The sequence below is a fragment of the Electrona antarctica genome (genome assembly GCF_951216825.1).
Source record: "Electrona antarctica genome assembly, chromosome: 24".
NCBI lineage: Eukaryota > Metazoa > Chordata > Actinopteri > Myctophiformes > Myctophidae > Electrona > Electrona antarctica.
In genome coordinates, this window is record NC_136803.1 from 27,274,950 (window position 1) to 27,290,621 (window position 15,672).

The following is a 15,672-nucleotide window of genomic DNA, read 5'->3' on the forward strand; positions in this document are numbered from 1 at the left end:
CTATAATTTATACTCCACAACTTGCTGCATGTTGACAGTCTTGCTGCTACAAAGTATATTGATTTTTACTTTAGCCTCCCCCGTAGCACATACTGTCAGACAGCAGTGGTGTTAAAAAGTAAGTGACTGTATAATTCCCAAAGCCAACTCACCGGAAAACATCTCCCACTGACTGACCGCACCTTCCTCGCATCTCTTCAGAGCAGGGATTGATTCATTATGGATGCTGACGGCACCGAGGACCCGAGGAGGATTGTGGTTATTGGGGTTGGCACAGGTATATAGACACAGACATAAGGATTAAAAGGAAGCCATCAAAGTTTAATGCGTCCATGGTCTGACTGCTTCACGAAGCCAAGGCAGTCGATGTGGTTTGCGGGCAAGAGAAAAAAAAACCCCACCTCTCCTGAAACCTCCTGTCCCCTGGGGAGAACCTTTGGAGAGTTCCTTATAGGCCTATTCATACATACTCATACATACAGTTTTTAGGTGAAGAGGTGGCCACTGAAACGGTGGTTAGTAAAAACAGAGAGATGTTTGGGTGAGCGCCGTTGAAATTACCACCGCATGAAGCGTGACGTCATGTTGTAGTTCTCGGTAGTCACCGTATCACCTAAAACTGTGTAACTGAGTATGTATAGGCCTTTTGTGTGTTTCAAATGAATCCCTTTTTTTCCTTTTACTTTACCGTACCTTGCAGTGCACCCTATTCGTACCATACAGTAGCAATGTAATACAAACAATGCAAATGGAAACTAACTTTGGTCACCTGTTGCTGTTGCCAACAACAGATATTCACCTGATTATAAGTAAGAAGGCAAGCCATGAGGCCCATAGGGCAGGAGCCTATCTCCTGTTTCTGTAGCGTGAGGCAGCTTGATGTACAAGTACACCCCCTGGACATGACGCTAGTATGTCGCAGGGACTTTGGTATGACCTGGCTGGGGATCGAACTCTAACCTTCCAGTGTCAGCGCAGACACTACCCCTCAAGGCCAAATCTTTCTTCTCAAAGTAATTCCTAAGTAAATAAAATGCAAAATGTATCCGTTTTATAGGTACATTTTTACAATCTCAGTTAAAATAAGAATATTGTTTTACGTCGGCCCTCAAATATAAAGTAGCTCATTTGAGGTTAAGTGAATAGGAAACTAAAACTGTATTCATAGGGGGAAAAAAACTAATTCTGACAATACTGATAACTACAGCACATTTGGCACCAAAGTTCAAAGTTTTATTCATCTCATTTTTACAGTGAACAATATACAAAAATATAAAGTACCAAAAGTTCACAGTGTCCGAAAGGCAGTGTTCAGTTAAAACTCACGTAATGTCAATCATATTCAATAACAACAGATGTGTGGGAGTTTTCTTCTTTTTTTGGGGTGTGGTGGGGAGGGGGTCAAGCAAGTTCCTTTTGACTTTTCCTTTAAAGATCACCACATTGTGTGAGAGATACACACGACGCATGTGAGAGTGCCACCAGTGTCCGTTGCATAGAAGGCAATGCAGCCCTTTATACATGCAAATAGCAGCACATCCAGTCGAGACACCACTGTGCCCCTGTAAAAGAATTGAAGCCTAATTTACACATTGTCATATAGGATGGTGTGGCTCGCCCCCAAAATAACTCATTTGTAAAAGCGGATATTTTCAGCGAAGTGTACATTAGGCTCAAGTGAATAATGCTATTTGTCCAAAAAAACTGTCTCACTTAAGTAGATCTACAGCACATGCGAGTTCACTCCTCACACGGGCATGTGCACTTACAAGCACGCAACCATGCAAACGTGAAGGCGCACACACACACACACACACACACACACACACACACACACACACACACACACACACACACACACACACACACACACACACACACACACACACACACACACACACACACACACACACACACACACACACACACACACACACACACACACACACACCCCAATACTCACAGCCAGACGTAATTAATTCATCGGTAAAATGCCACATTGTGTCAGGAATATGCAGTTTGCTTACATCACTGGGGCTCGGTGCTTCATGCTACATTATAATCATATAAAACAAGAGAGAAATGCCTCCCAATTCATTGCTTGGTCTTCAAGATATTTACAAAGTACATACAGTAATTTACATCCGTAAGCAAAAAAAAACAACAACATGTATGTGGGATAATACATTTTACAACACGCGGTACCTTTGATTATTGTCATTGGAGGAATGCTGTTGTAACAGAATTTACAGCTCAGAAACTATGAGGCGAAGGGGGAAAGTCGATAATCTTGGCGTGTTGTAGCGTGTGTTAAGGGTCTGTATGATATGGGCTGTTCCAAACATGCATTTGCGTGTGCATGCACACACACGCACACACGCACGCACGCACGCACGCACGCACGCACGCACGCACGCACGCGCACAAACACGCACACCAATCAACCATTTGTCGGGGGGAAAAAAAATCCAACAAAAAAACGTGCTGTTCTCATCACTAACAAATCTCCAGGCCACGGAAAGGACGTGTGAAAAATGATACCGTGATGCAAAATGTGCTGAGAAGAGAAAGCAGTGTGTTTACACAAGCCCACACGGTAATAATATCCACACTTATCTCACTCTGTCTGTCCAGGGAGCCAGCAGGGCTGACGGTGGTGCTACGACGTGCTCTAATTCAATTCAGAACGCATGACAACAAGAATAACATTTCCCTTTGACATGACATGTAAAAAAACAAACGGAAAAAAGAAACAGTAAAAATAGCTCTCTTTACTAAACAGATCACACACTGTTGCCGGTGCTTATCAGCAAGGGCGTTCTGACTGGAGAAAATGTCAAGCAGAACCCTTCCAGTTGAGCAGTGAGTGATGTGAGGTACAGATTTCTCCTCTCCAAGACCCTCTCTCTCTCTCTCTCTGTGCCTTTTGCTGTTCACTCAAAAATCACATTCCGCTTAAAAAGACATGTAGCCTGGATGAACGGGCATCTGCTCCTATTCCTGTAGAGTCAAGTCACATGACAAGAAATGGATTTTGATTTTGCAGCAGTTCACTGTAGTTCAAGGATTTGCTCGGGCGAAACACTTGTCAGTAACAACACTGTACTGTGACGGCCGGGGCACCTTTTTTATATATATATTTTTTAAACTTTTGACCACTTAAACCCTCTACCGTCTCTGTCGGGTGGAAATCTCATATGTTCAAAACTGCTACTTTTCAGGATTCCCCCCCCCAAAAGTTAGCCTGGCTAATAAGCCAGACCGAATCAGCCGTTGGCAAAAAAAATTGCCTGCCGGCGGATTACGGTCTGGAGAGGCTCAATTGTACGCCCATTTCCTACACCAGAGAACTGGTGTGGCCAATCAGGACACGGTATGCAATATGGGCGGGCTTTGGTACAGCGACGTTCAATGCTTGATACCTTTGACTGACAGTAGCTCTAACCAATTGCGTCAAAGAGAAAATGTTTGAACCCGCCCCCCGGGAAACAAATCTCTTAACTGACAACAGCCGATGTACAAGCTCACAACACGTCGAAACATGGCGTCTTGTGAGCTTGTAGACCTGCTATATTTCGAACGTTCCAACCCAGATTAGGGATGCTTATAGGGTTCAAGTGGCAGAAGCAGCTCAAATAACACCGAGGTGAACCCGACGGTATCCGACGACACCGCCCTGTCCGTCACGGACCGGGCCGCGGTCTCGCCCCGCGGGGGAAAAGGTCCGCGAGCTTAGTGTCCCGGGCGCCGCGTATGAGGAAGCCTGTCAAACGTGTCTTTCGTCGCTATTGTTTCACCCCCATACACTCCAGTCTACCATCCGTGAAATATGAAAAATGAAAGCAAGCGAGCTGCCAACATGCCTCTGTGAGTATCTCCTGACCCCTTGAATCCTTTGCCCCGCACGCACGCACGCACGCACGCACGCACGCACGCACGCACGCACGCACGCACGCACGCACGCACGCACACACAAACACCCCAGATCGAGGCTAACGACTCAGGGGAGGATTTCTCACGACACATTAGCTCCGGTCCTCGTCCCACGGATAGTGCCGCTTTGTCACAGAAAAACATCACACATCAGAAAAGAGTGATCGTGCGTTCTTGCGAGAATAGACGGAGCGCGAGTTTGTGATAAACGCGTCCCAAAGCTGCCCGTTATTCCACAATAGCACAGCATTGGGACTCGGTCCTCGTTTAGAATTTGCCTCGACAAACATCTGAGTGCATTCGGCGAGCAGAAAAGAAATTATGAAAATGCTAAAAAAAGAAGAGTAGTTCATTCATGGGGTTTCTTTTCAGTGTGATATATCCTTTGCTTCGTCCCCCGGTTCGCATCGAAAAAGCAGCAAATGCATGCAGTGAATTCATCTGAAATGTGATTGTGAGATTGTCCGCCACCTCCGCCGCATTGCGAATGCACTTGTATTTCTTTTGTGAATCACAGTCGGAATCCTTTTTTGTCCTGCTCGTACACTCAAAGGATTTGATGCAGGCGGTCTGGCTCGTTTTGAAAAAGGCAAGCGAGACAAGCGGCCGCAAAGTCTTGTAAAGGTTTACATTGAAGTTGTCTGAATGTATAGACGTCACATGGTATTTAAAAAAAAAAAAGGTAAAACGATGTGTACTGTAGTTTAACGCACGCTTCACCTAAAAACCAAATGCCGTTTTCAAACAGGCATTTACATTGTCTCTGTTGACAATTTCAGTAAAGACGAAAATATCGTGCTTCACGGGAGTAACTGTAAAGACCACGGATGGGGTCCGTGGTGATGGACCTGTGGGGATTTTGTAGACTTCTGCACACAATGGGTTTGTGCTGCTGAATACGAATGCATTCTTGGACGTGGAAGTGTGGCTTCTGGCCCAGGCCAGAAGCTCCGGGGAGGGGGGGGGGGTCTGGCTCCAAGCCCACATTTACGCTTTTTGGCAAAACCCCACGCAGAACCAACCCCCTACCACGAATGGAGGAGCTGCAAAATACAATGAGAAACAGTTTGTGGTGTGGTGGGGGGGTTTCAGTTTGCAACAGGGGCTTTTGTTTAAGGTGGGCTGGGGAGGAGGACCTCCAGGCATCTCGCTTTTCTTTTGGGGGTGGGCGGGGGGAGGGTGCCTTCCTTCGTTGGGTGGCGGGCAGGTGGGTGGGCTGTTCTCGGTCGGTGGGCTCGGTCTCAGCTGTGCATGTAGTTCCGACAGGGAGAGTCAGGGTGGAAGTCGTACTTGCTGAGGCTCGGGGGGTAGTAGGTGGTGGTGTAGACGTTGGGTGGTGGGTGGGCTATTCTCGGTCGGTGGGGCTCGGTCTCAGCTGTGCATGTAGTTCCGACAGGGGGAGTCGGGGTGGAAGTCGTACTTGCTGAGGCTCGGGGGGTAGTAGGTGGTGGTGTAGACGTTGTTCAGCTGTGCATGTAGTTCCGACAGGGGGAGTCGGGGTGGAAGTCGTACTTGCTGAGGCTCGGGGGGTAGTAGGTGGTGGTGTAGACGTTGCTGGAGGGCAGCGGCGAGCTGAAGTAGTTGCACGTCTCGTCGTTGGCGTGCAGGTTGTTCTTGTTCAGTGTCTGGAGGGGCGAGAGAGAGGGAGAGAGAGAGAGAGAGATAGACAGACAGAGAGAGAGAGAGAGGGAGAGAGGGAGAGAGAGAGAGAGAGAGAGAGAGAGGGAGAGAGATATGAGGTTCAGATGAGTTTTAAACCTAAACCCTGTACTTTGCTGCCCGGGGTTCCCCCGGGGGTCTGTCTTTTTTCCATCTACTAGACCAAGGGCTCCATTTTCGTCAGCGCTAAACCCCTTATCCCTAAACTTCTTTGCCTTTTTTTACTATTTTGCAAAACATTTTTGAATAGTTCAACCAGCCAATCTACATTGACACGTTGTGAGCTTGGCGACTGGCCATTTTAACTATTCAAAAATGTTTAGCAAAATAGTAAAAAAAGGCAAATAAATTTAGGGATAAGGGGATTAGAGGTGACGAAAATGGAGCCCCAAATCTCTTCACCAAAAATGGCTAATCTACAAGCTTCCAGCGCGTTGCAAAATAAGTGTTTTTTTCTAGTGTATCAGACACCCCCCCCCCCCCCCTCGCATTCTCAAGGCTGCTACTACAACCAAATGAATTAATAATGTTCATGTGCTTTACTTCTGTTATGTTACGGTATGGTGGTTTACGAATAATGACAAATTCCTTCTGAAAACCGCCCTTGCTTTCCCTAGCTACTAACTCTTTCCACTGTTTTTGTTGATTTTATTCCTTAGCCTTCCCTAATGAAGTTGTTTTCATGTGTTGCTTCCTCTTGCCCCCCCCATGTAAAGAGTCTTTGGGAAACTCAGAAAAGCGCTATATAAATTTGAGATATTATTATTATTATTATTATAAGGACATTCAAAGTTCTTCCTAATGACGGTGGAGGTCGGGCTGATGAAGTGCTGTCCTGTGACCTTTAACGAGCTCAGCTGAGAGAGATTGGGGGGGGGGGGGGGGGGGGGGAGACCATTGAGGCTTGAGGCCCCAAATGTACCCGAGATCTAGTTTAATCCATTTTGACCTGACATCGAAATTTAAAAAACCTCATGTTTCTATGTCAGTGCGGTTCTCAAACATTTTCATGTCAAGGACCCCCAAAATTATATGTAATTGGCTGCCGACCCCCATCTGAAAATATGTTGTTCCAGGGACCCCCCCAGAAGCAAAGATATGAGTTAAAAACGTTCGCTCTGAAAGAATATATATTCAAAGATTTGCACTGCATTTTCACGATTTTTCTAAAATAGCAGACCTACACGCTCATATCGCGGCACTTGGTGCCGCGCTATGAGCTTGTAGATCTGCTATATTTCAACAGCTAAAGCATAACATAGTTCTTAAAACACCAAAAGGGGTTTCCGCCCAGAATGGATTAAACTGAGGTGGTGAAAGCATTGCCTTTTGGAAATCTAAAAGTTTATTGCAACCGTAGGTCGAAGTTTACAATGAAAACCTGCATTTCCCGGCAGTCGCTCGGTCACGCCTCATGACATCACACCTCCATATATGGTCACGCCTCGTGACATCATGCCTCCATATATGGTCACGCCTCGTGACATCACGCCTCGTACCACCACCATATATGGCCGTCTCCATATATGAAGATCACGCGACACTGACCTCATCAAACCCTGGATAGCCATACATGGAGAAGACTGGATCATCACCTAGATCTGCATATATGGAGTCGGCCAGCAACTCAAACCCTTAGATCTCCATATATGGAGCTGTCTGTACACTCAAGACACGCTCCATATATGGCCAGTACAGAATTCATTCCATACAGTATGTTGATCTGACCCCCCCGCATGCCAAAAACCAGTGCTCGCCCAGCAGTCTGCCGTCACTCAGGCATTGTATACATGAAATGTATACAATGATTACAGACATTCTAGGGCTATTAACAATATTGGAAAGGTGATGATTAGGAAAGCCAGACAATATTATTGGCTGGTATGAGCGTCACAGAAAAAGCAAAACCTCAGTCACTAAAATTTTAATGCACTTGTCCGGGAAGATTTAATACTTAATATATTAAATAATAATCCCGGACAAGCGGACAAGCCTTAACCCATTCTGGGCGGGAACCCCTTTTGGTGTTTTAAGTATTATGTTATGTTATGCTTTAGCTATTGAAAAATAGCAGACCTACAAGCTCATAGCGCGAGTGCCGCGCTACGTAGGTCTGCTATTTTTGAAAAATCGTGAAAATGTAGTGCAAATCTTTGAAAATATATTCTTTCAGAGCATTTTTAACAAACATTTTTAACTCAAATCTTTGCTTCTGGGAGGTCCCTGGAACAACATATTTTCAGATGGGGGTCCGCAGCCAAATACAAATAGTTCTGGAGGTCCTTGACATGGAAAAAGGTTGAGCACCACTGACATTAGAAACATAGATTTTTCAGAAAACGGTTAGGATTTAGAAGACTTTTTATTTTTTATCGTCCTCAGGTCTAAATGGGTTAATGTCAAGCCCTGATATATATATATATATATATATATATATATATATATATATATATATATATATATCGGCTCTGAATGACCAGTTGGCTGCAGTAGAGAAACAGTAGAGTGGAGGTCAGACAATGTGCAGAAACAATATGGTGGATGTCAGACTCACTGGGTCTAGGTCTACTGTTCCAACCATCAATCTGACCTCTTTGACTCGCCCTCGTCTTCTATGCAGCCCACGGTTCTGATCCGCGGGACCCAGAAGAAAACCATTTAGCGGGGGGTGTTGCCGGTTCATTTATGAACATCCCTCTCGGACTAAAAATGAACTTTCCAATTCCGACTTTCCCCCATTGCAGTGCAAACTCTTTCTCTTTACCTTCACACTTTCAATCTGTTCACTTTATACATTGTGTGCTGACTCAGGTCTCAAAGAGGTACGACGAGGCTTGGAACAGGACGTTTGGACATTCAGTTTGACAAGTGAGTACACCGTGTACAGTCAAATAATGTACCTTCCTTCCTTCCATTCCACCGTCACTAACCTCATTTGGATTATTATTGCAGATACATGCTCAGTATAGGATATAGAGCCTGGCGTCAAACACCACAATTCATGCCTACAGTGACATAATGTCGATGCGCGGAGGCACACGCACACACTAAACGTTGTCTAGTATCTCCCATCAATAGTGGGAGTTACTATAGCCCATTTGGACCTGAGTTAAAAACATTCACTCTGAAAGAATATATATTCAAAGATTTGCGCCACATTTTTACGATTTAAAAAAAATAGCAGACCTACAAGCTCGTAGCGCGCCACTCGGTGGTAGCCTGGCTAATAAGCCTGATTCGGTCTGGCTTATTAGCCAGGCTAACTCGGTGGCGCGCTATGAGCTTGTAGATCTGCTATTTTTCAATAGCTAAATTAGAACATAATGTTTAAAACACCAAAAGGGGTTCTCGCCCCAAAATGGGCTAGACACACATGAGGGTTTCAGGGGGGGAGGCAGACACTAATTAGCCTGGGTAATCCTATCAACGAGGATCAGCTGTTTGAGTGATGGACTTTCCAAAACAAGTTAACGAGACCAACGGAGTACAATTAACCGCGTGAACCCTAGTGTCTCTCCTATTCTGGGGGCAAACCAGCTTTTGGCGGAAAATAGACGATCTGGAAACTCACAACATGTTGCATTGCGGCGTGTTGTGACGCGATGTGAGCTTGTAGATCGACTATTTTCAGCGAAGAGATTTTGTGCAGAGGGAAACAATAGAGTACCGAAGTCCTGACATCACTCAGTCGCCATTGTTTCCAGCTTGCGGATATGCTACTTTTGATACTTTTGTGTGACGCTGTAGTGTGTTCAAGTAGGGGGCTAATTTATGAAAAACCACATAAAAGTCTGAATATGGAGATGACAGGGTTCTGCCCAATGTTGTTTTTGGCAGCAAATTTAGATTGTAGTTTTAGTCATGGTCTCTTCAATAGGTTTGAATTTGGTTTCAGTCACATTTTAGTCACCGGGGATGTCTTAGTGTTAGTCTAGTTTTAGTCGACTAAATATCATAAGATTTTAGTCGACTAAATCTACAGTTGATTTAGTCGACTAAAATGTGTTTTGGAGGGCCTTGATGCCGTCGTAATGACTGTTTTCACAACGCGTCGCAGCGCGACGCGTTGTGAGCTTGTAGATCGGCTATTTTCAGCATGCAACCAACTGTAAAAAGACTTATACTGGATCTCTTGTCCACTAGTCCCTTCCTAACACATCCAGTCTAGTTTTTATTTGTTGACGAAATTGTCAGTATATTTAGTCATAGTTTCAGTCATCATGGCTTAGTTTTTATTTAGATTTTATGTCGTTTTTGTCAGTGAAAAAAGGTAGTCGACGAACATTTTTCGTCTTAGTTTTAGTCGACGAAATCAACACTGGTTCTGCCTGACATTGACCAAAATATGTAAACTGCAAAATTCAAAGTATAGATAACAAAAAGAAGGGTCGCGCACCTTGAACTCCATGGGCGTGTACTTCTCGTTCTTGGCCATGGCGGCGGCGGTGGCGGCGTTGCCGTGCTTGTTGTAGCTGAGGTGGTTGGGCGTGCTGGGGTGCACGGCGGCCGACTCGGCGGCCGGCCGGCTCGTCCTCTGGCAGTACGCGTACGCCATCACCGAGAGCAGCACAGCACAGAGGAAGCTGGCCACGCCCACCGCTACCAACTGGAACAAGGTGAAGGCTGAGGAGGAGGAGGAGGAGGAGGAGGAGGGGAGAGTCAAGTTGGGTTTTTGTTGTTATTATCATTTCATTTCATATATTTCATACCGCAGTGTTGTTTTCGTCGTCTGAAACTAAGACGAAAAATGTTCGTCGACTACCTTTTTCCACTGACGAAAACTAAATGGAGACTAAATGAAAACTAAGCTACGATGACTAAAGCTAAGACTAAATATACTGTCGATTTTGTCAACAAATAAAAACTAGACTAAAATGTTAGGAAGGGGCTAGTGGACAAGAGATCCAGTATAAGTCATTTTACACTTGGTTGCATGCTATTTTTAGCAAGTGTAAAATCAGTCATTACGACGGCCTCAAGGCCTGCCAAAACACATTTTAGTCGACTAAATCAACTGTAGATTTAGTCGACAAAAACTAGACTAAACACTAAAACAGTCCAGGTGACTAAATTGTGACTAAAACTAAATGAAAACATTTCAAGAGAGATGTCGTGTGAGTGTGTGTGCACACACACTCACACGAGGGCATGCATGCACGGCACGCACACATTCACACACATTGTTTGATGCTATTCTAAGTGCACTTAAGAGTCCAGTGCGCGATGATCTGGCGGTTGTGACTGGTTTATTGGTAGTGAGCACGTCAGAGATGTCTTAAGGAGCAAGACAATAGTGAGTATAGTGCGTTCATTGTCTCCACCAGGCCGAAGGCATGGGGAGAGAGTATGTTTTGCACTCCGTCCGTCTGTGTGTGTGTCCGTCCGTCCGTCCGTCCGTCCGTCTGTGAACAGCTAATCTCTGGCACCGTTAACCCGGTCGATGCCAAATTTTGCACACACACGCCCTGGATGCCAACGATGAACCTCTGCCCCAAAATTTCCAGAACGGCCTGTTATAGCGCCACCAGGAGGCCGCTTTGTGCAAAACAAGTTTTTGGACAGTACACCTACAGATTTTGTCCAAACATCACGCAAATTGGTACACAGTCTCTCTAGAGCCATTCAACGAAATGGGTCTTTCAGATTTCTCAGACACCATCCTGATTGGCTAAGATTGTCTTCCAAAGTTCGCAGGAGTGCTCAGTTTCAAACAAAATGCTGCAAATCATGAACACATCGTGTGATTTCCGTGAAATGGTGCACGCACATTCCCACTAGGCCGAGGAAGAAATGCCACATGAACATTTTCAACTCAGCCTCATGGTGGTGCTATAACTGACCGAAAAGTGTTTTTACCTCTAACTGCACGGATCTGTGGATAACTTTGTATGCCAACTCCCTAGAGGCCAAGGAAAAACCTTTTTCACATCTGCTCTTTATAGCGCCAGCTCAGTGGCCTTGTGGTTAGAGTGTCTGCCCTGAGACTGGGAGGTCGGGGTTCGATCCCCGGCCGGGTCATACCAAAGACTCTAAAAATGGGACCCAGTGCCTCCCTGCTTGACACTCAGCATCAAGGGTTGGATTGGGGGTAAGTCCCTGCGACATACTAGCGTCATGTCCAAGGGGTGTACTAGTACATCAAGCTGCCTCACGCTACAGAAACAGGAGATAGGCTCCTGCCCTATGGGCCTCATGGCTCGCCAAGGCTACTTACTTACTTTATAGCGCCACCAGGAGGCCGACATATGTAAAACACATTTTCTAATATTACTTCTTCAGATTTTATCCAAATTTCACGCAAATCGGTACACATGCTCTCCATAGTCATGTGATCAAGACGGGTTTGTTTGATTTCTCATAATCCACCCTCATTGGCTACAATTGGCTTCTAAACTTTTCAGGAGTGACCCGCTTTGTACAAATCGCCACAACTACTCAACGCAGCGTCCGATTGTGGTGAAACTGTGCATGCATATTCCCACTAGGCTTTGGAAGAAATGCCACTTGACAGTTTTCAAATCATGGTGGCGCTACAACAGGCCAAGCCGCGTCTCTCACTCACACACACACACACACACACACACACACACACACACACACACACACACACACACACACACACACACACACACACACACACACACACACACACACACACACACACACACACACACACACACACACACACACACACACACACGTTTATATTGCTCCTAAACATTTTGCCAAACATCACACACACACTCCTATCCTCCTGGTGGAGACCTGTGCCCAGAAGGGCACTTTTTCTAGTTGATTCTATATCGGGAGCCAATGAAGTGATCTGAGAGGTGGACAAGGGGGAGAGACTGGATCGTTGGACAGGCAACGGGAACAGAGAGGAGGAGGACGAAGGGAACAAGGACAGTAGAGGAAGTGGGGAGGGGTGAGGAGAGTAAAAAAAAGACGAGAGGTAAGGAGAGGGAGAGAGAGAGAGAGAGAGAGAGAGGGAAGTGATTTAGGAATGCTGCCTAAAAGAAACAAATAAAAAGCACATTAAAAGAATGAAGATTCATGAGCTTCCACCCGGCGACTGCTGTGCGCGCGTCACAATAAGCGAATCGGACATCTAGTCCCGTTTGACTTCTTTAGCAGCCAGTGGGGGTGAAGTCCCCCCTTACGAGCCGGGTAGGGAGGGGTCGTTCCATGGGGAGGGACAGACTGTGATGAATTGGGGTAGCGTGGACTCGTCCTGGGAAGCGACGGGATTGGCAGGGCATGACAACGAGTGCCCTATAGCTCCCCAAAAGATTAACTGAGAGGGTGAGCAGTGTCGGCTGTTGTGGGCACGTGCAAGTGAGTGCGTGCGTGCGTGTGAGTGTGTAAGTCAGAAAGACTGTCTTTGTTGAGAGAGAGAGAGAGAGAGAGAGATAGAGAGGGGGGGGGGGTAAGAAAAACTTACATCCACAGCGCTGATCTTCCTCTTGTCCGGGTAAGATGACTGCAGGGAGAGAGACACACACACACACACACACACACACACACACACACACACACACACACACACACACACACACACACACACACACACACACACACACACACACACACACACACACACACACACACACACACACACACACACACACACACACACACACACACACACACACACACACACACACACACACACACACACACACACACACGAAATTTAGAATGCTGACGTCTTTACAAATCCACCTTTTTTTTCCTCCTTTATCTTCTTTTTTTACCATCTTATTTCCACAGGCAAAGATTTAGGAAGTCAGCATTCCTTTGTATGTTCTTTTGTGGGGGAACAGACAGAAAGACAAAACGATATTTCCACATTTGAGCGGCACTGCACCGGGAAAGATAATTCCTCCTCATTTTCCTGGTTGAGGTTATGCAAAGTTTGCAAACGCTTGGTTCTGAAACCCAAAAAAATATTGCGACGGCAAGATTTATCCATTAAATATATATAATTACATCTCAGGAAGATGAAAGATGTACAGTATGACCACTCATTTCTTTCCGTCAAAAACAACTTGTGCATATTTATGACCTCGTTGTGGCTTACAAGGACACACTTCTCTCTCTCTCTCTCTCTCGCACGCCGTCTCTCACCCTCTCCTGGCCTTCCTGCTGTCTGTCACAGCAAAGATTAAAAATAAATCACACCTGTGTGAACTGAGTGGTGCAACTCCCCTCTCCCCCTGCCTCTCTCTCTCTCTCTCTCTCTCTGTAATTAGCAGGCAACAGTGCAACACTATCTCTCTCTCTGTGTTTCTGGCACAACAGCGCCACTTTCACCCCTACTGGTACTGGACTAAACATAGTCACATAGGTTAGGACGGACATTGCTGTTCCTTGGAGTGGTTGCACCACTCAAACAAACAAGAGAGTGTACTATAGGCTACCTCTCATGTCCTCTAAGGAAGAAAGAACTGCTGAGGTTGGTTGGTTTAACAAGGCTCCCAAGTCCAAACGATGACCTTGAAATGTCGGTCGTGGAAACAGGGAAGCGTCCGAGTGCCTTCCACTTAAGGTATGAAAGGATTGAAATACAGTTGCTGCCAGTGTTGGGAAAGTTCATTTATTTTATGAACTAGTTCAGTTCACAGTTCAGAAATTTAAAAAGGAACTAATTCAGTTCATAGTTCATAATTCAACATTTTGAACTAAAGTTCATGGTTCCAAAAAATGAACGATTTTAGTTATTTTTCGTTCTTTTTTTTCAAAATGATTGCCACAGCCTAGGCTATAGCCATTTGCGCACCAGCTGAGAGACAGGGATTTAGAGAATGCTGACAGGCATTCAAATGAGATGTTAACGTCCTGTAAGTAGACTTAGAAATAAAACTAGTGTTGACTAATAAATACAAATGGCTCTTATTTTGATGAGGCAGTTTCTGCACAGGAAGTCTGTTTCACTTGTAAACAAGCTACGATGGATGAGCTGTCAAAGTACTAGTCCCATGTTAGCGACCATATTTACAATATGAAAACTGTCACTTAGACAATGTAGGTTACACACCGCTGGAATTAAACATGGAACCTGCAGGCAGCATTAGGTGAGTAATTCATTGTATATGTGTTGGACGTTCGTGGTTGTGCTAATGATAAACGGACAGGTGCTGCTAGTGGGATACTCCTGCTGCTTAACGACGACACTGTTCTGTGACTATAGTGTACTAGTGTAGCTTTGCATCTGCCCGTGTGAAAGCAGCATAACGTCGAGGCAGGATACAAACGTCTGTAACCCCCACTCCCCCCCCACTCTTGAACGAAGTTGAACAAGAGAAAGTTACGTTCACACACGCCAGAAATGAACGCGTTCACAATGACGTTCATCAGGCAGAAATACAGTACGTTCAGTTCACGTTCAGCCCAAATGACAACGCGTTCGTGAACTATCGTTCTTTGAACGCGATCGGGTACAACACTGGTTGCTGCATTGCTTTTGTTTGCCCTCGTTATGTTGCATTCTGAATCTCCTGATGTCGCCGTGTTAAAGCACTGTTGTAAACACTGATTTCAAAGGTGCTATATATACAGTACAATGTGATGTACAATCTTGACTGTAGCCAGCTCCTTCTAAAACGGAATCAATAAGGACGCACCAATCAGCCAAAATGCATATCTGCACTTTAAAAGGCCATTTGACCTTTGGTCTTTTAAGAATTTTAGAGTCTCAACAAAAAAAACCTGGTGTCTAAAAACATGAACAGGAAAGAGAGGCAGAGGAGAAAAGGCTGAAATCAGTTGGGGCAGTGACAGTGTGGGCGGGTGAGGCCAATCTGAGGGGCCATGGCCTTATGGCCTCGTTGAAACTCCTGCCCTGATTGGAACAATAATTATCCTTACAGGAGGAGTCACAAATCTGCCAAACAGCGGAACTGCACACATTGCACCCTCTCAAACCTGCCATTGCAGATGCTTCAACAAATTAGACGTTGAATTATTCATGGTTAAAAAAGCAATTTGCTGCTGCCTGCCTCAAGGTTTGTTTATTTGGACAGGGCAGAGCATATTTGCAATATTTGCATCTTTGACAGACACAAACTCAAAATAATGACA

The 15,672-nt window shown here is 45.3% G+C and overlaps 1 protein-coding gene across 1 annotated transcript in view; it reads right to left on the bottom strand.

The window, feature by feature from the left end:
* Positions 1 to 1,224: 1,224 nt before the first annotated feature.
* The window catches only part of LOC306917443 (semaphorin-5B-like), a 169,182-nt gene continuing 154,734 nt past the window's right edge, over positions 1,225 to 15,672 (bottom strand). The window contains exons 21-23 of the mRNA XM_079495669.1: positions 13,034 to 13,072; positions 9,989 to 10,215; positions 1,225 to 5,558 (exon numbers count right to left, since the gene is read on the bottom strand). Coding sequence (XP_079351795.1) covers positions 5,397 to 5,558; positions 9,989 to 10,215; positions 13,034 to 13,072 — 428 coding nt within the window. The 3' untranslated portion in view covers positions 1,225 to 5,396. The remainder of the gene's footprint in view (positions 5,559 to 9,988; positions 10,216 to 13,033; positions 13,073 to 15,672) is intronic.